Source organism: Pimephales promelas, chromosome 11 (genome assembly GCF_988280905.1).
Source record: "Pimephales promelas chromosome 11, fPimPro1.hap1.1, whole genome shotgun sequence".
NCBI lineage: Eukaryota > Metazoa > Chordata > Actinopteri > Cypriniformes > Leuciscidae > Pimephales > Pimephales promelas.
In genome coordinates, this window is record NC_142779.1 from 17,444,484 (window position 1) to 17,465,014 (window position 20,531).

Consider the following 20,531-nt stretch of genomic DNA (forward strand, 5'->3'; position numbering starts at 1 on the left):
TAAATTATTATTATTTTATAAATATTAATAAATTATTATTATTTTATAGAGCATAAGAAGAAACAATGATTGGTTTTTGCTATTATTTTATAATACAATCTACATTATTATACGAAGGCATAATAATAATAATAAATCGAAAAAATCGTATTGAATAATACCATCATGGCTGTACCTGAACACTGAAGCAAAACATTTACTGATAACCATTTAAAACATATGCACTATTTCCAGCTTTGTACATTTTTGTTGGTTTTTCTTTTCAGGACAAACACATCTCACACACATTTTTCTCTTAGACATAAAAGCTCACTCTGGGGTGGAATAGTTCTCATTACAGCTGGCAAACAGAGATTTGTGTCAGACTGTGACACTGAAAAGAGAGCAGAGGTTTTAGACTGATGTGTTTATTTTCAGTGGCTGTATTATGAGGGCAGTTTAGCAGAACAGCTGAAAAGCCAATGTCTGGAAAAATTCAAAGGCAATCACACACATAATGTGTTCAGTAAAAACCCGTTATCACAGCTCGAAGTAATTCTCTTCCTGTTTTTCTCTGGAGTAATGGTGGGGAGGAGAGAGTCAGTTAGAGAGAGAACCAAAACCGACAGAATAAAAGAAGATGTATTAAAATGTGGAGAAAATTAGAAAGGAAGGCTGCTGAACTTAACCTGCTGTGGAAATAACACAGATCACAGTGTGTTGTCCAACTTCAAGGACAGGTCCTTCCTTTTTATCAGTTGACGTCTCTCTTGCTCTTCTCATGCAGGGATGTGCGTCAGACTTGCCAATAGCTTGGAATTATAATGAAATTAAATAAGGTAATTTTAACTAATTTTTCCCTATTCTTATAGATTTTATTTTTGACACATTTTTTTTTTGCTGGAAACTATTGCTGGAGTGTTTTCCCAATGATTTATTTATTTTTATCAAACGGTTGCTTTTAAAATCCAGGGTTTGGTTACGTAAATATTTCAGCTTTTGTTTGATTATACTTCCTTTTATGCAATATTGTCATGTCTAAATAGATAAAAATATACTAAATACTGCTCCTTCACTTCTTCTATGACCATCATGGTCATAGATCTCATTGTTCTCTCCGAGGATCGAAATGACTTATGACTCTTGATGATTTAAATATCTGCATCTGATCATTGCATTACAAATTATTCAATTAAGCATGATAATATGGTACCATATCACACTGAAGTAGGCTGATTTAAAATGAACATTTATTTAAATTAAAAGTTCTTCTTTTGGTAAAATTAAATTTCCTTTAGAGCCTAAACAGAGGCTTTACTCCCTTTAAACTTAAATTGTCAATGTTTCATTTTTGAAAATACTTTTTGAAAAAATTCTTATCTGAATAATTTTTTGTACCTTTATAAAGGGCACTTTTATTTTATGTATACTCTAAATTTCATTTTAGTGCCTAGTGGCTGTTACCAATCAAATTAAATAATTTCCATTGAAAAAATTACAACCGTATTAAATGAGATTATGGGATTGTTTTAAATATTTGTTTTTATATTGAAAAGAATGATCCTTTGAAACTAATCCGCCAGTAGGTGGCGGCAGGCGACCGTCTGAATGAGCGAGTCATTGAGTCATTAATTTAAACGATTCGTTCAAACGGCCGATTTATTCAAAACGAGGCGGTTTAATAATGGGTAATTGAATCTTTGAATTATTCAATAATGAGTCATGGGTGAGTGTTGCACTGAGATTCGCTGTGGTTCTGTTGTTTGGAATTATTTTCGATGCTAAAACAGTACAAAAACAGTAATTGCGCCTAAAATGTTGAACTGTTATGAAATCAATATCTCGTATCTCGGCAATCGTGATGGCATTCAGGACAGCACTCTGGTCGTGTGTATTGCCTATATTGTTTTCCTTCACGTTCGTTTACCTTCGTTGCTTTCAAGGTGGTTAAAATGGTACGGTCCACAATAGGGGTGTCTGAAATCGCTTTACATTAAAATGTTTCTACATTGAAAATAGGAGTTGACTTGTATTGTAACTGTAATTATATTTTTTCACCAATTATCTGACTCCCGCAAAACTGTAATTTCTGTCACTTTGGGGACCTGTAATTCACTATCTATACGTACACACGTAACCGTATGTGTCGTCTATTAGCGCCGCCCTTTGGGCCGCATTGCCCAACTACAGCATCAGCAAAAGCGATGATGGATAACGGGTCCGTTGCTTTATCCCTACACAAACCCTCTTCCCACCCCTCCAGCACCCCTCCAACCGTTTTGATTTAGAGGTATGCGTTAATCAAAACAGAAAGGGCTGTTTTTATTCACATTTTTACCATGTGGAAAAAATCCCCGAATTCTAAGCCCAAACACAAGCTGCTAACGTTACCGCTAGCCGCGCTAACCAGTTTATAGCCGCTTCTCCTCGCCTCTCTTATTTATCTGCTGTGTTTGGAGGAAACCGAGACGATATTATAATGTAATATGATATAGGAGCTGTGTGTTTAGTTATTGTAATGCTCAATAAACCAGTTGTCACGGCGATGTATGCCTCTTGTTGTCATAGCTGCAGTGTTAGCATGTGAACAGATAGGAGGATTCGAATCAACATGACTGCATTAAAAACCTAAGTCTGAGGATTATAACTACAAATCAAAGGATAAAATCACATAATTCAGAGGATAAACGCCGCATCAACAAACAGGTAAACTGGGAATCAAGTATATATATAAAAAAAATAATTCACAGATGCTTTGAGCTTATTGTTAAGGCAAGACACCACAGTTGAATACGGTAAAAACAACCATAATAATAACAACGATATAAACCTATATCCCCAGTTTATTAACTTAACAATTGTTTATATTTCAGGTTGAAATATTGAAATTCTAAATATGCTTTTTAATATTCTGTTAAATGTTTAAATAAGCAACTCATGCATTATCCAATTAAATTTTCAGAACATAAACCTAAATATTGGAAAAAGCCAGGTTCATGTTTCATTTTGTTGACATATTAGTTAAAGATGATACAGATGGGATTTTATATATCTCTTTTTATTACTTCATAAATACTGTTATCAGAATAAAAAAACATATATTTTAGGAATTAAATGTTATATAAATCAGATGAACGATATATGAACAAACAAACCCACCTGTAAAAGCTAAAATAAAACTGAAATGTTTGCTGTAGTGCTGCTGAAGTGTCTACAAGTCTACAGACGCGAGTAGATAAAGCGTAAGGAACATGTAAATGTGTATTTTGTTTGTTTTCTTTCCTCTAATTTCAAGACGTAGTATAGAAGCAAAATAGTCTAATATTAAAATGTGTGTATGTTCCAGAGCAGCTGGGGGGAGATGACCGAGTCTGTCCCTCCCGTGCTGCGTTCATCATGGGGCCTGATGTGCCCCTACTCAACGACTACAAGCAGGAGTTCTTCTGGAAGCGTTTCCCTCAGACTATCTTAGGGGGGCCGAGGCTGAAACTCGGTTACTGCGCCCCACCATATATCTATGTGCACCAGCTGGTGTTATTCCTGACACCATGGCTGTTGGGAGGCATTGGGACCCTCCTGTACCAGCTGAGGGTGCTGGATGAAGCCTGTGCGGGCGTTGTTTCGGGTGTGTTCATGCTAGGTGTGGGTGCCACCCTTCAGGGACTGGCACGGTGTATGGCACGTAGGACCGGATTGGTACAAAGGCTGCCTGCTGCCAGTAACATCCTTGCAGACGAGGAAGAGGTGGAGTTTACTCACTGCGTGGCCCCTGAGACGGTACGATTTGTAGTGCCTGGAAAGAGGTTTGTGGGTAATATAGTTTTGCACACCTTTCTTGCCGGCGCACTCTGTGGGTTGTCCACATGGTACCTGCTGCCGGACAGACTGAGCAGCCTGTATGGGCACCCGGGTGCAGGACTGGGAGCTGTCGTGCCGTTGTTTGCCCTGAGCTGGGTGACTGTTTGTATTGGGGAGTATTCACTCATCGTCAACACGGCTACAGAAACAGCAACGTTTCAGCCGCAGGACATGTATGAGATCACGCCACTCAACAGACCCCTCTACATACTTGCTTTCATCACCGTGGACCTGGCTCTAAGGTACAAAAATTTTAGGTTTCTGTGTTAGCACCCCCCACCTACACAATGGTTGTCTATGTGCACTGGAACAATCATACATAAAACGCATTAAACTTTATTTTCCAAAGACGTTAAACTCACCATGTGGTCTGGGGTGTTTACTGATATGCTCATGTGTGTCATTCATTGTATATTTGAATTACATTTTTATTTTGTTTTTTAATAAATTAATAGATTACAGACAAAAAAAAATTCTGATTTTTTTTTAGACTGCTGTGATGCAACCTAAACTTTGTGTGAAAGACTGATAAACCTAATGTTTGAGTGTGAATGTCAAGGGCCATCTCCCGGATCTCATTTTCTCTCTCTCCTCTCAGGTTTTCAGGTTCTGGTGTAATGGAATTGCAAGTAGCAGCTCAGGTGCTTCATGTGGTGTTTGTGGCTTTGCCGGTGCTTTGGGCATTGGGAATGCTCTCTCCGCTGGACGCTCTTCTGCTCTGGGCCATGGAACAGACCTTGGTGTACGGCCTGGGTGGGTCAGCCATGTCCACCAACATCAGGTGAGCACTGAACCCTTCTCTCACTGGTTCCTTGTTTTACATTACTAAACATTAGACTAACTTCACTCTCAAAGAATCTCAAATTTAAGATTAATCTTTTTGAATTGCATTTGCATTTTTCATGCATTTTTATGGATTACCTAAATAATCTGCTAAATCTAACATGATGCATATTTGTCAGTCATGACTCATACGTAAATACATAATATACGTAAAATGAAATATTTGACCTATAACGAAATATAAGATTTCTGTAATAGTACTTGTAATGCTATTATGTTTTAAATACACAATAACCAAGTTCATATATGCATCATCAATCAATCCAGTTTGTTTCAGTCTCATTCATTTTAACTAACTGAATATTGCTGAATATGTTTCATTGTTGTTTTCATAAATATATGTATTTGGATACTATGATTATTTAAATAAAAATAATGTATAATTATAATATTATAATAATATTATTTAAATAGATGAAAATAGTTAATAAACTATGCCATGATTCTTTCTTACCCATTTCATTTATGTATGACTGACTAATATGCATCACATTGTGTTGATTCGTTTGTGTATGATAAATCGGAGTAATCCAAATGGATGATGATTTTATGTAATTCATGTACATAAATGTTACATTGAGCGCATTAATTCAGGTCTACATTGGTGTGAAGAACTACACACTTTGATCAGACTTCTGTGGTACAAAATCTTTTGCTTTTCCTTTTTTCCTTCAGGCTCTTGGTGATGTTTCTGACATCCGTGTGTGTTGCCATCTGTACCTTCTTCATTCCCTCCTCATTGGGTGTGGTTCTATTCACCGTCGGCATGGGTTACCTCCTCAGCCAGGACCTAACCCAGCTGCTGGTGCTCCTGAAGGGAAATAGTCCAACCTTGGGTCTGGGCTGGTGGGGGCTTCCTCTTTCCCTGCTGTTCACATTAGGAGCCTTGACTGAGGCTGGACTCCTTCATCAGTTGTATCTCATTGACCCAGGGAATCTAACGTTGGGTGTGAACTCTGTAGAGCATTGGGAGTCTTCTGTGGGACCTGCAAGCCCACAAGAGGTGATCGGCTGGCTCCTTATTGCTCTGTTTCTCATCACCCGTCTGCTGAGAGAGCTCCAGGGAGCTTGCGTGCTGGGAGGTGCCATGCTCAACCCACTCTACCCCAAACGGGTCATGACTGCCCAGGCTTTCAGGCGGAAGACTCGTGGTCTGCGTGTCGCAGGAATCATCTGGAGGATCTTAATGAACCTGGGTGAGGAGATATTTGCACTTTACCAACTAAACAATCCTTTGTATCTGTCATATATGTGCTTTCTGTTTGCCAGTATGATCTGTTGGAATGAGATGTTGTCTTTGCATTGATAAAACATTAGAGGTGAGAGAATTGTGATCCTATTTTATCCAGAAGTGTGCAGCTCTAAAACACATATAAATGCATGATATAATAATGCAATATCAGTTATCGTTAGATTATTTTTTTTACATTAATTGCTGTTTATCAGTATTGAGTATGTAATGGTAAATATGTATTGAATCCATTTGCTATGTTCTAACATGTAAATATTTAAAAAATAATTTAATAACACTGTTTAGCTTGTCTCAAAGTGGATTTTGTAATGTTGTGATGGTTAAAAAGAATTAATTGATTAATTGATTTTAGGAATAGCATACTACAAAATAGTATAGAATTAATTTTACTTGTATGTAGTATGTTTATCAGTATTGATAAGAACTTTTATATTTATTAAATGACGTCACTGCATTCCCTCTTGGTGCATCGATTCAGTCAGTTTAGTTTTTATTGCTCTGTTTTTCATTTATTTAGACAGAATAGTGTAGAATTCATAAAATATATTGCGAATTATAATTATACATAATTTATATATTTCTATTAATTGCTTGCTAACACATAATATGCCTTTGTTGTGTGTATTTTGATGTTAATGTTCATGTTTGACTTTACAGTGAGTCCATTGGCTATGATTGCTTTCTTGTCTGTGGATGAATCTCTAGAGAAGCTGCACACAGCCTCTCTGGCCATTGGCTTTACACGGGCATTCAGAATGGTAAGAGAGTTTATCAGTAACCACCTTAAAGAATTATGAGGACATGAACTGATCTATTTGCCCCTTAATCTTTGACCCTTGCTCATTGGGCTTTGTCCGGTAGGTGTGGCAGAGCTCTGAGGCTGCTCTACTGCAAATGGTGCTGGTGGTGATCATCAGACTCGCAGGGGGGCACAGAGTCGCACGCTGGCATGATTTGGGCACTACAGTGCAGCTGATTCTGGTGAGCCAAATGTAACTTGATACCTTTACTGTAATTAAATTGCAGGGACGTTTGTGTAATAATCTGTTTCTTGCAGGTCTCCTTGGTTGTGAATCGTGTGTCACAGTTTGTATGTAAGCTGAGTTTCGCTCTTACGGTGTTGATTACATCCTGGACGGAGAGTAAACAGCGTCGTCAGTCAGCGGGCACTTTGCTGGCGCTCAACGCTGCTCTGTGCCCTCTTCTGTTGGCTGTCGTGGCTCTCTCTGCCCTTCTGTCTGCCCCTCTGCTTCCTCTCTTCACACTACCTGTGTTCCTGGTGGGATTCCCCAGGCCGCTCCGCTCGTGGCCAGGCACCCCAGGCACCGCCTGCCCTTGCCCAGATTCTGTTTATTACCAACAGCTCTGCAAAAGACTGGCATCGGCTCTCAGACCTGCACTCGCTAATGGCGCATTTGGTGAGTGACACCAGCTGAAAAACACAAGTATCTTGTTCTCTATCATGTTGTTTACATTTATTCATTAAAGCCTAGTTCACACTACATGATTTTAAAATGTTGGGCTGAACTGTGCAGTTCACATTACATGACTTGCTCTCAGTGAAATCATGAGTGTTCAAGTTGTTTTTAGCTGTTCACACCACACAACACAACGTGATTGATCCACAACAGGAGGTAACTCACTACACGAGTTAACAACGCACTGCATAGAGATACAACCACGATCGGATGATAAGAGCATATCATTTGTGACTCAATGAGAGCTGTTTCAGTACTATAGTACGGTCTAAATCCTGAAAATAATCAAACAAATAACGAGTTGACAACAACACGATTCTATCTGGTCTAGAAACCATGTTTTGTAACGAAAAACCACGCAATAAAACGAACCAGAAATGACGCGAAACTACAGAGAAGAACACAACACGCGAATATGGACGTCAGACAGAAACTAGTGCTGCACACTGTTTGCTCGACGATCTGCTCTGAGAAAAAAAATGCAAAAAAGAAAAAGTAAGATTTACCTGGTGTTCTCAACCCATGCGTTGCTATGATTGGCTGTACTCATGACATCACTGAGCTTGAGTCGCGCGATTGCTCGAGATATCTAGCAGGCTAGATATTTTTCTGAGCTCGGTGACCTGTCTGCGAGGTGTCTGCGAGCTGTCTTTGATGCGTTGTTGGCTCTTTCACACTAACGGATTGGCGAGCGTTAATCGTCCGCTAATCGCCCGCGATTTGCACGCGATAACACCCTGACTTGTCGGCGACTCAACGATTTGCAAATCGGGCTTAAATCGGGCTTAAAATCACGTAGTGTGAACTAGGCTTTAGCTGACGCTTTTATCCAAAGCGACTCACAATTGCTATATATGTCAGAGGTCGCACGCCTCTGGAGCAACTAGGGTTAAATGTCTTGCTCAGGGACACATTGGTGTCTCACAGTGGATTCGAACCCGGGTCTCTCGCACCAAAGGCATGTGTCTTATCCACTGCGCCATCACCACCATGTTGTAAAGATCAAGGGACAGTCAAAAGTGACAGTTAATACATATTACATTGCTACAATGCAAAAAAAATCATAAATACAAAAAACTAAAAGATTGTTTCTACAAAAATATTGTGCAGCACAACAAAATAGAGAAATGGCCCCCTAATTAGATCAATTAAAACTTTATTGTAGCAGATGAGCACTGAATAATCATTTCAAAAAATAGATTTGGAAGTTGATAGCCTATATTGTTTGTTGTTATTATTGCTGTAGTAGTGTACATGTTAAGGAAAATTATTGTTAAAGCTATTTTTATTTAAATTTGCAGCTAATATTCATGCATCTGGTTGCAGGTTCCTGCACTCCGGGATCTCATTACCTCGGTCGCTTTCAGGGTCGACTTCTGTGGATCTCTGTTCTAGAGAGAGGCTACGGCTATTGCACTGTCAACATTAAGGTATACCTGCTTTCTTGCCTTTGCTCTGAAACCAATCAAATGCTTTATTTGGAGGTCTACATAACACCAGTTTATGAATTCTCATTGGCTGCCATGTTTCGCCACAGGGACTGGAACTACAGGAAACATCATGCCACACAGTGGAGGCTCGGCGTGTGGATGAGGTTTTTGAGGGAGCGTTCGATCACGTGGAGCGGCCCGGACAGTGTTTCCGACTATTGAACCCTCACTGGGGTAATGCTCTGACCCCTTGCTCTATGTTGCCTGTCAGGGTTTACTCTGACGCCCAGAACGTTCTTACAGGAATCATTGACTCGCCTGACCACCTGCGTCAGCTCAACTCTGACTTCCTTAAAACGCTTGTCTGGATTTTATTGCGTTACTGTGTACAGGAATTGGCACGTGGTGCTGCTCCGCGAACAAAAGGTCAGTCTCTACAGACCTCTGGACGCAAATCGCAAAGCTCCCAGCATGCCGTGGCCTCTGAGCCAGATCCGGCTGTGGTCACGGTTGCCATGGACTCTCAAGTACGCCCTGAATCCTCCTCATCCTGTCACTTGAGGGGGCGAGACAGCTCCAGCCTCTCATCCTTTGCTGATTGGTCAGACGAGGACGATCTCTTTGGTCCAGTCACCACGCGGCGACCGATGAGAATGATGGTACGGACAGATGAAGGGCAGACCGAGTTAGGGTTGGGAGTGTCTCTTCCAGGTTCTGTTGAAATCCACAGCCTGTATGAGAGCATGGCCCTTTCTTCTCTCCCTACCCTTAGACCTCTGGGTCTGGGTTTGGGACTCGGCCTGCCCATCCTAGATAAAGGGAAAGATAAAATCCCTGCGCGCACTTCGACCACCGTCCAGAGTAACTCCCAGCCTCTCCACTTCACTAGCCCTCACTCAGAGCTCTTCTCTCTGCCCTCAGAGTGGCGGACCGCCCAGTTGGCTTCCTCCAAACTCCAGGTACTGCGACCCTGCTTCCCAGAGGCCTGGTTCTGCTTCTGTTTGTCCCAGTTGGTGGTGGAGAGCTTTGGGGAGGGAGAGTTTGAGCAGGTGACACTGGGTTTGCAGGAGGACCGTGCCCTGCAGGAGCTTTATACCCAGGTGGTGCTGTCATGCTGTGTGGCGCTAGGGGCAGATGCTCAGATGTTCAGCCCCAATCTGCTGTTTAGGCTGTACTGCGGGGACGGCCCCTGGACCGAAGGACTTGAGTGGCTCAGAGCCAATAAAGAGCTGCATCAGCTCACGCTCAGGGCTTTCAGGTAACAGACAAGAAAGATTCAGTTCACATTTTACATCAGAAAGAGGCCTTTTATCAGCTGCATTTCCTAAAACGTGACCGCTGTTGATTCATTCTGTGTGCAGGTACAGTGTAAAACTGTTGGTAGATCAGGCATCTCTTGGTCCGGTAGAGAGTCTGGATGAGCTCTACACAACTTTACAGGATTACCATAACAACTGGTTCATTGGCCTGGTTACAGACCACAGTTGGCAAGACAGTGTTGTGCAGGAGAAGCCCTTCCTATTCTCTCTCGGACATGACCTCACCATGGTAAGCACCATATTTACTGTAATGTAACCATGGCTACCAAACATTAACTGTTAGACTGTTTTTAGACTATAATGTGTGTGTGTGAGAGAGCGCTCTATTGCTTCTTACTACTGTGTACAGAGTACAGACAAATTACTTGTCATGTCTGGTTAGGAGGACACAGTGTTGTATTGACACTTTCTAAACTATATATTTGTACAATATTACATATTTTGTTTATTTACCGGTATCAGGAAATATTGGATATTTAATAGTACATTACCTTTCTCTATTTTCTTTTTTGCTGTCATCTAAATCACATATAGCTTAATTTGATTAATTATAATAGAATTAGGTTTGTATAATTTATCATTTTAAATATAATTTAATTATTCTGTTGAATGTAATCTTGAAGTAAATCTCAAAATGAATAAAAGAAAATTCATACCATATATTTATAATGTTGTGATGCTTTATTTCGCATTTAAAACAAGTGATTTTAGATGTTGTTGAATTTAACATCAGACATATTGGTCACAACATAATGACCAATAAAATGGTTATCAGTGAATCGACTAGAAGTTTAATATTAGTCTCATCCTGCTCTTCATGATAACTGATAACATGATAATTTTCCTTGAGTTTACAAATTGAATTTCTTAAAAAGTTTCCATATGATCATTTACAGATGTGGTATACATTTTGTGTTTTCACAGGGGGCGTATACGAGCCGTGTGTTGTCTCTGCAGGAGAATCTGGTCCAGGTGGGAGTTTTGAACGAGGAGGGTGTAAGGGGCCAGTGGGCCAACCTGTCATGGGAGCTACTGTATGCCACGAATGACGACGAGGAGCGTTACAGCATTCAGGCCCATCCTGTGATGCTGAGGAACCTGACCATACAAGCAGCTGACCCACCTCTGGGATACCCTATCTACTCATCTCCACCCATCCACTTAAGGTGTTTATGATCGCCACCTGCCCCACCTTTCATTTGTGTCGTCGGCACACACACTGATGCTACCAGCACATGAATTTTAAAACAATTCATAAAGTCAGATGTTTCTGCACACATCAAGTTATTTTATTGCGTTTGAACTTGCTACCATTGTAGTGACATTTGGCTTCTGAAAAAAAAAACACATGAATTGATGAACGTCAGCAGAATGAAGTAAATGGGATCTGTTTGACGATCAGCAAAATCCACTCCACACATAATAAAACTGTAAATTCATTCAGACAGAGCACATATTTATTATTTTCTCTGGGAAGTGTACTCTGTTTTCTCAATAATGGACCTCTGGTTGTCCTTGACTGAATCTCACCTCACCTCACGCTGAGCTTTTTTTTTCCCATTGTATTTTTTTTATTTTTCCACATTCTTGTTAAGCATCCTTCAAGAGCCTCGAAAAAAGGAAGAGAAACAGGAAAACCGTTGCCCTTTTAAAAAGCCTGTTTGTCAAATCTCAAGGATGTGCCTTGGTCACTATTTTCAGTGGTTATGAATGTGTTTTTGTGACCACCTTGTGTTATAAATATCAAGGTAAATTGGCTCTTGTTCATCCTACTTGGGCTCTGTCTTTTTATGGTTGCGTAATTGTATGTATAGAAAAAAATACAGATGTTTTATATAAATCATTTACTATCAGTTTTGTTCACACAAACTTGAAATGTTACAATTTTAATTCCTATTTATAATATTTTAATACAGAAAAAACAGAATACATAAATCAGCTTTTTATTTTAATAAAGTGCCATTAGTCTTTATTTATACACCAAGTAAAATGTAAGGTGTTTTCATATTTAATGACATATTGAAATACTGTGTGGCACTCTTCAGAAAGTCATGGACTTTAAAACTTCCTGGGTCTTTCTGCAAAGGAATGCACAAATCAATGATTCTTGAAATGAGATTTTCAAGTTGTCTTGACCTTCGGCTTGCTGAAGTATGCGGCATCTGCGTCCTAGGAAAGAGAAGATGATTCCCAAAAGATATTATTGCAATTGTAGTGTAATTAAACCAGTTCAGGGATCTGTTTCCAGCAAGCTCCCAGTACTCACCAGCCCGGATTTGAAGTTCTGCACACGTTTTCTGCCTAGAAGTTTAGTTATGTACCAGGCCAGAGTGGGAGTGTACTGCCACAAATAGCAGAAGAGTAGAAAGGGCTGCTCAGCAATCCACATCTCTTTCACATGGTTGGCCAGACCTACCAGAGTGAGGTGAACACAGCGCTCTGTAGACATCTTATGTGTTTGATCACCAGCTGAGGCCACAGGCTACAGACAAAAACAGGTACTTTTTAGTTAAGCAATTGCAAAACACACTAGATATTTTGATTAAATGATCATTTAATTTTGTGTAGTGCTGATCAGTGCTATTTCAGTGTATTTATATACCAATATACCATGGTCTGAATACGCGACTCTGATTGGCTGGAGGGTGTGCAATAAAATCATTTAATGCATAGATAGTTCCGAGTCAGTTTAATCGCCGTTCTTTATTAATGCACTGTTCTCAATGAAGCGCGCACAGAAATATTCAGGAGCACAGAAACTTACCAACGCTGTCCCGCCACTTTTAATAATAAAACTTCTCAGCAATGAAGGGTTGCATTGCTATTTTGAAGAAACTCACTGCTTCGAAACGCTGAACAGACGCAGTTGGTATAGAGTATCTCACGAAACTGAGTACACCCCCCATTTCAGCAAACATTTTAGTATCTTCTCAAAGGAAAATACTATAGAAATGAAACTCAATGTGCTGCTTGTAAAGCAGTATATATTTACTGTCCTCTGAAAATTACTCAACATACTGCCATTATTGTCAAAATAGCTAGCAACAAATGCGAGTACACCCTGAGTTCTTCCGCTTCTGCGTTTACGAGTCTGCAGTGACGCTGGTGACGTAAGACATACAATGTTTAATAAAGTCGTAGTTTTTGTTATTTTTGGACCAAAATGTATTTTCGATTCTTCAAAACATTATAACTCACCCACTGATGGACTACTTTGATGATGTCTTTATTTCCTTTCTGGACAAGGATACTATACTGTACACATTTTCAAAAGAGGGACAGAAAACTCTCGGACTAAATCTAAAATATCTTAAACTGTGTTCCGAAGATGAACGGAGGTCTTACGGGCTTGGAACGACATGAGGGTGAGTAATGACTTAATTTTCATTTTTGGGTGAACTAACCCTTTAAAGAAGGTCAGCTTGTTAGTCCTCAGACCATACGGCGCACACTGTAACAAGTCGGTTTGCAACAAGCGCCATGTGTCTAACATTATGGAGGAGTGGGAGCAGCTCTGGTGAATTCCATGCCAAGGAGGATTACAATGGTGCTTACACAAAATATTGACACTTTGGACACAGTTCACTGGGTGTACTCACCTTTGTTGCTAGCAATTTTGACAATAATGGCAGTATGTTGAGTTATTTTCAGGGGACAGTAAATATATACTGCTTTACAAGCAGCACATTGAGCTTCATTTCTGTAGTATTGTCCCTTGAGAAGATATACTAAAATGTTTGCTGAAATGTGAGGGGTGTACTCAATTTTGCGAGATACTATCTCTCTCTATAATTAATTCAATTAAATGCAATTCATTCATTCAAATAAATGTAATCTTCCCGCACCACTTTATCTTTGTGTATGATCCAAAGCGGACAGAATGCTTACAAGACGTAACTGACGAAAATAATTTTGACCGTTCCGGTCAAATATTGCAATGCAAACATCAACGACAGCTTAAAGCTGTTAATGCTGGCAAATGACCATGGTATAAGCGGAATAATCCATGGCTAGCTGTGCATTAAACGATTTTAATGCACTTCATGGAGGCACCCAACCACCCTCCGCTTCATGTTGGACAGTTTCTTTGCCTCCATGTCGTGGATTATCCCTTAGGCAACTCATTCCGTTTCCCTTATTCATATTTTAATTTGCTTTTATTTTTTATCTTTTCATATGTTGTATTTTTTATCTTAAATATTTCTATTTAATTTTTATTTCATCAACCAAGGCCCTCCAAAAATTTTAGCTTTATTTGACTTCACAAAAAACAACAACACTTGTGCTGGTACCTTGCCCAGCTCCTCTGTGATGGCGTTCTGAACGATGCTTGATACTACAGGTCCGGGGCAGATGGTACTGATCGTGATGTTTGGAGAATCAGCGAGTTCTGTTCTCAGAGAGTTAAAGAACCCCTGCAGAAACACAACAAATCTAAACACAGTTTTCCTTTACCAGACAATGTGGCATTAGGGTAGGCAGATTCTCTGGGAATTCTGTCTACTATTTGCTCTCACCTGCACCGCATGCTTGCTGGCAGCATACCCCGTTGCCAGGGGCACCCCGGAAAAGCCTGCAACGCTGCTGACAGTTGCTATGATACCGCTACCACGGTGGATCATGTGGGGCAGCACTTGCTTAGTCATAGATACAGTGCCAAGGTAGTTGAGCTCCATAAGTGCCTGGTACACATCCACATCAGCCTCTATGCACAGCGAACGCTGAGTCCGGCCTCCGTTATTTATCAACACGTCTATCTGAAAATGCAGATAGACACATGCAAACATTTAGGGGGGAATATTCTTACATAATATCACTGACCATTAAAGGGTTAGTTCACCCAAAAATTAAAATTATGTCATTAATGACTCACCCTCGTCCCAAGGCTGTAAGACGTCTGAAACACAGTTTAGGGTACTTTAGATTTAGTCCGAGAGTTTTCTGTCCCTTCACTGAAAAAGTATATATGATATACTGTCGTTGTCCTGAAAGGAAATTCAGACATAAAGTAGTCCATGTGACATCAGTGGGTTGGTTAGAATGTTTTGAAGCATCGAAAATACATTTAGGTCCAAAAATAACAAAAACTATGACTTTATTAAACATTGTATTCTCTTCAAGTTATGCGTTCATGAGTCCGCAGTGACGCAGTGATGCGGACAGACCCGGAAGACAATACAATCTTTAATAAAGTCGTAGTTTCTGTTATTTTTGGACCAAAATGTATTTTCAATGCTTCAAAACATTCTAACTCACCCACTGATGTCACATGGACTACTTTGATGATGTCTTTATTTCCTTTCTGGACAAGGATACTATACTGTACACATTTTCAAAAGAGGGACAGAAACTCTCGGACTAAATCTAAAATATCTTAAACTGTGTTCTGAAGATGAACGGAGGTCTTACGGGCTTGGAACGACATGAGGGCGAGTCATTAATGACATAATTTTCATTTTTGGGTGAACTAACCCTTTAAGGCATTGTATTGCTTGATGCTCAGATAAGGTACAGTATAAAGAATTAAAATGCATGAGGATAAATGATGCCTTGCCGTGCAATTATTTACTGTACTCTACAAACTTATCTCTGCAAATGTTTAGGTTTGCAAGTTTTATTGTCATGTAATGAACTTTCGCTAACTGATGCATTTCATTAGGTTAAAAAGTAAATGTTGATCACTTCTGACCCAGGCACTTTTATATTAATGCAACAATATTTTCACAATTTAAATTTTCCCCATTTGCAGAGTCATGTTCTTTTGCGGTGTGTTTCAACCTTTTAGATGCCACGGACCCCCAAATATGATCATCCTTGTGTGAGAGACATCCTAAAATTTATAAGGCATCTATCTTTTCTAAACACCCAATTTATACACAGAAAAATGCATATTATTCATCTAAATTTAGTTTCAGTTAAATTATTATATTATACTCACTGTAGTAATGTATTGTTAATATGTATTATTTATTTTTTGTTTAAATAAAATCACATTTTTATTTGATTTACTTTTCTGTCATCTTATTTCATCTTTTTAATAGATTAATAACTAATATTTGTTTTATTTAGATCTAATTTATTAATTTACTAATTTATTTTAATCTTTAATTTTAAGATTTAAATGATTATTATTATTATTATTTATTTTTCTTTTACAGTTTTTCTCTATACTTTTCCACAGACCCCCTTTCACTCCCTTGTGGGGCCCTGTTCTTTTGTATTGTTCCAAGTATGAATGTAGCCAGTGCATAATTAATTCTTAGGTAGTTAATATTCCTAAATATGATCTAATATTATAGTTAGTTAATATTTAATATTATAGCTAGTTAATAGTTAATTTATTTAGCTAGGAAAATTCAATCAAACTTAAATTTTAAACACTTTATTTCGGTGTCAGTACTGAAATATAAATTCAGGAAAAAAAAAAAGAGAAGGAAAAAACCTAAAGATTGAATAAGAAAAACAGATGGCATTTACATCACCAAAGTGCTTCCGAACTGCAGCAGTTTTTTCTTGATGTGATGCACGGTCCAACAAATCGAGTGGAAGAACAAGAATATCGCCATCCTTTAGAGAGGAGCGCTCTAACAAGAAAAGAAATTTCAGGTCAGTAGGTCACGGTGTGAATGCTTTTAGTACAAAACTGTAGTCAGAAATTGCCAGCAAATATACACATGTATACACATTCAGGGCCACACTCTACAGCTCTGAAGGACAGACATGAATTATTGTGTAGTTAATTGATCTCTGAGGTTTTTTTGTGTTTACTCCTGTCTCTCACAAGTTTCTTGGGACTGTTCATACCTAAGCAAATGCGCTTCACCCTCTCAAGCTCATTCTCCCTGCGGGCAGACAGCACCAACCGAGCACCGAGCACAGCGAGCTGAAGGGACAACTCCTCCCCGATGCCACTGGAGGCTCCGGTAATCCACACCACTTTGCCTCTCAACTTCGACTCTATGAAATGAAAACAACGTATCTATCTTAAGGAATGCAAGAAAAGAGTAGGTAGGCCTACTTAGTAAATGGGACAGTCTTAGAAAAAGCTGCTTTTTCATATTTTTTAGGGTGAAACATTTTGTGTAAGGATTTAAACATTACATTGGATAAACGTTTAAGTAATTGTTTTTTTTTGTTGTTGTTTTTGTTTTGTTAAATCGCTAGTCACTTTTTCAAAACTCTTCACACAGTGAGCACAACATCAGTCTATGTGGGCTAAATTGTGAATCATTCTTTGGCATGAAATGCATTCAATAACTACTTCTTTCAAATGAAATGAATTATTTTCTCACACAAACACCAACAAATCAAACAAATAATGAATGAGACAGCAGATTGCTACATTTTGAAATATGATATTGTAAAAAAAAAAAAAAATGAAATAGTATCAAAACAATGATATTTAGCTGAACACCCACACAGGTGTTAGGCCTTCAATTTCATTTACCATCTATACAAAAGGGAAAATAAATTTCTATTGTTATTTGTTTGGTGGTTTTATTATATTTTGAAAGTTTTTATATTATGTGAAAGTAACTGTTGTGTCAAGATGAAAGTTGGTAAGGAGAACTGAAGAGTTGAAATGTGACCGAAGTATTGAGAAATTTGTCCTAGCAATTGTCGATTGTAAAGAAGAAAACTAATAAAATGCATTGCAAAATCTCAAACTCAACTAATACATAGATTCATAATAGAGTTGGCTGATAGTTCTATGTAATTTAATATTAAAAACTGGCTTGTATTAAACTACAAAGTGCTTAGAATGAGAATTGCTAATGCAGTTATCCACTTTTCAGTTATCAACTTATATTATGCACATTGTAAAGTAGCTTATATATATATATATATATATATATATATATATATATGTGTGTGTGTGTGTGTGTGTGTGTGTGTGTGTGTGTGTGTGTGTGTGTGTGTGTGTGTGTGTGTGTGTCAAATCAATTAATCGTGATTAATTGCATCAAACATAAAAGTTTGAGTTTATATAATACATGTGTGCGTATGCATACATACATGTGTATGTTTGTGTGTGTGGTTCAGACCAAATGTAATTTTTTGGACCCCATAAGGAAAACCACTTATAAATTATAACCTTTGAAAAGGTTTCAGAAAGGAAACCTGTGATGGTTTAGGCCGGGTGTGTGTGGGGTATGTGTGGGGGGTTGTTACTATACAAACTATAATGTACAGTTTGTACAGTGTCTAAGTCCACATAAAATATGAAAACAACAACTTGTGTGTATGTGTGTGTGTAAAAATTAAAAAATGTAAAAAGGTTTCTGTGATGGTTAGGTTTAGGGGTAGAGATAAAAAATACAGTACAGTATTAAAAGCTTTACGCCTATCGAGTCTCATAGCGAAACCGTGTGTTTGTGTGTGTGTTGGGTAAAAGGTGGCATCAGACTTTCGTTAACACTTTTTAAAAGTTAATACTTTGCTATAACTGTACTTGTCATATTTCGACAGTGACATCTACACATTCACACACCCACGCTGGGCTGTTAAGGGCATAGTCTATTCCACACAGACACAAGAGAGCAAATTTCACAATCTTGCAGCAATGTGTCAACACTCACATTTGACTTTGTTGCTTTATAACATGAATTGATAGATCTACAGTTTACACTGAAAACGCATTTCAATATATAAAAAAACCCTAAAAAGAAAAACTATAATAAAAAAAAAAGCCAAGAAATTTCTAAGGGAGGTCCATCATATTACCTGGCGTGTTGCCGAACCTATCCGCCCATAATAAAGTCAGATCAGCATCGGCGAAGATAAAGCGTATAAACTGCGTTAGTAAATAAACTGCGATCCCGGCGAGAATCACACAAAGCCAGCATATATCCATAATTTCAGCACAAGAACCGAGAAACTTGACAAAATCCAGCTATTTCACAGAGCAGTGTGTGTCTGACTGAAAGTACTGGTGAATCTTGCGCATGCTAAGAGCTTCCGTGTGTGTTACGACCAGGTTACGACCTGTGGTTAACTTACGACATGCTACAGATTCGTTCGATGTTCAAATCAACACTGCGGGATTCTGCTCAGTGCTCACGAGCACCAAGTTCACCGACCCGGCAGAACCTACTGTACGATTCAAAGCCTTCCGGGTTAATCTTCTTAATGGAACCTTAAACAGCTTCAGTTTATTTTAACATTTGTCTGTCTGTCTGTCTGTCAAGCAAATTATTATGTCGAAATGAATGAGATAGATAGATAGATAGATAGATAGATAGATAGATAGATAGATAGATAGATAGATAGATAGATAGATAGATAGATAGATAGATAGATAGATAGATAGATAGATAGATAGATAGATAGATAGATAGATATGCATATATATATATATATATATATATATATATAGATATATATATAGACAGTAGACACACATAGATGTAGCCTATAGATAGTTCGAAAGACAGACAGATATATAGGCTAGATAGACAGACATAGAAAAATATCTAGAAAGAGACAAATAGACAGATACAAAGATGGATATAGAGAGATATAGCCTATAGACTGACAGACAGACATAGACAGCTGAATATAGACATACATACATACAGACAGATATATATATACACACACACACACACACACACACAGATATGTAGATGTAGCAGATATATAGAAAAATATCTAGAAAGAGACAAATAGATATATACAAAGATGGATATAGACAGAGAGATAGACAGACAGATGGATATAGACAAACACAGACAGATATACAGATAGATAGACCTACATATACAGACAGATAGATAGAAAGACAGACATATACACAGATATATGTAGCAGATAGAAATGAAGAGTTCAGATGCAAAAGCCTCTAAGTGCCATTTGAAATTTTCTTCTAAAATTATCATTTTTATCAAGCTTGTATATTTAAGTTCAGTAATTTCACTTAAATGTCAATGAAGATTGCCTATTAATTGTCATTTAAGTGAAATTACTGAACTTAAATACACAAGCTTGATAAAAATGGTCATTCTAGAACAAAATTTCAAATGGCACTTAGAGGCTTTTGCATCTGAACTCTTCAAATACAGACAGATATAGATAGACAGACATATAGAAAAATATCTAGAAAGAGGCGAATAGACAGATATATACAAATAGACAGAGAGATATAGCCTATAGACAGACAGACATACAGATAAATAGAAAGACAGAGAGATAGATCTCTCACTTTCATACATAAAAAAGACAATAATTTGCAATTTTAGTGTACTTCTGTTGTTATCAAAAATAATAAATTATATATAGGCCTATGTTTTATTGATTAATTTTGTATTAATAATGTTTTTAAACATTATTTTATTTTTAATTCATTTTTATTCTGTGTGCATTCAGTGCTTAA

The 20,531-nt window shown here is 38.2% G+C and overlaps 2 protein-coding genes across 6 annotated transcripts; one reads left to right on the forward strand and one right to left on the reverse strand.

Annotated features, from left to right (window-relative positions):
• The first annotated feature begins 148 nt into the window (after positions 1-148).
• On the forward strand, positions 149-11,602 carry pcnx4 (pecanex 4). 5 transcript variants are annotated; one of them, XM_039672140.2, is made up of 11 exons: positions 149-818; positions 3,326-4,079; positions 4,436-4,618; positions 5,356-5,876; positions 6,590-6,690; positions 6,794-6,913; positions 6,990-7,350; positions 8,737-8,840; positions 8,948-10,098; positions 10,202-10,388; positions 11,084-11,602. In XM_039672140.2, the coding sequence occupies exons 2-11, from the start codon at positions 3,376-3,378 to the stop codon at positions 11,333-11,335; spliced, it is 3,684 nt and encodes a 1,227-aa protein (XP_039528074.2). In that variant the 5' UTR covers positions 149-818; positions 3,326-3,375; the 3' UTR covers positions 11,336-11,602. The 5 variants fall into 5 exon arrangements, with proteins under 5 accessions (XP_039528074.2, XP_039528071.2, XP_039528073.2 ...); XM_039672137.2 differs by lacking the exon at positions 149-818 and adding an exon at positions 1,934-2,685; XM_039672139.2 differs by lacking the exon at positions 149-818 and adding an exon at positions 1,934-2,685 and having other exon boundaries at positions 3,331-4,079.
• Positions 11,603-12,043: 441 nt separating this feature from the next.
• Positions 12,044-19,251, reverse strand: dhrs7 (dehydrogenase/reductase 7). Its single transcript, XM_089117129.1, has 7 exons — positions 18,884-19,251; positions 16,964-17,116; positions 16,637-16,743; positions 14,677-14,916; positions 14,452-14,574; positions 12,426-12,641; positions 12,044-12,328 (listed from the first exon to the last, which is right to left on the reverse strand). The coding sequence occupies exons 1-7, from the start codon at positions 19,011-19,013 to the stop codon at positions 12,281-12,283; spliced, it is 1,017 nt and encodes a 338-aa protein (XP_088973255.1). The 5' UTR covers positions 19,014-19,251; the 3' UTR covers positions 12,044-12,280.
• Between the last annotated feature and the right edge of the window lie 1,280 nt (positions 19,252-20,531).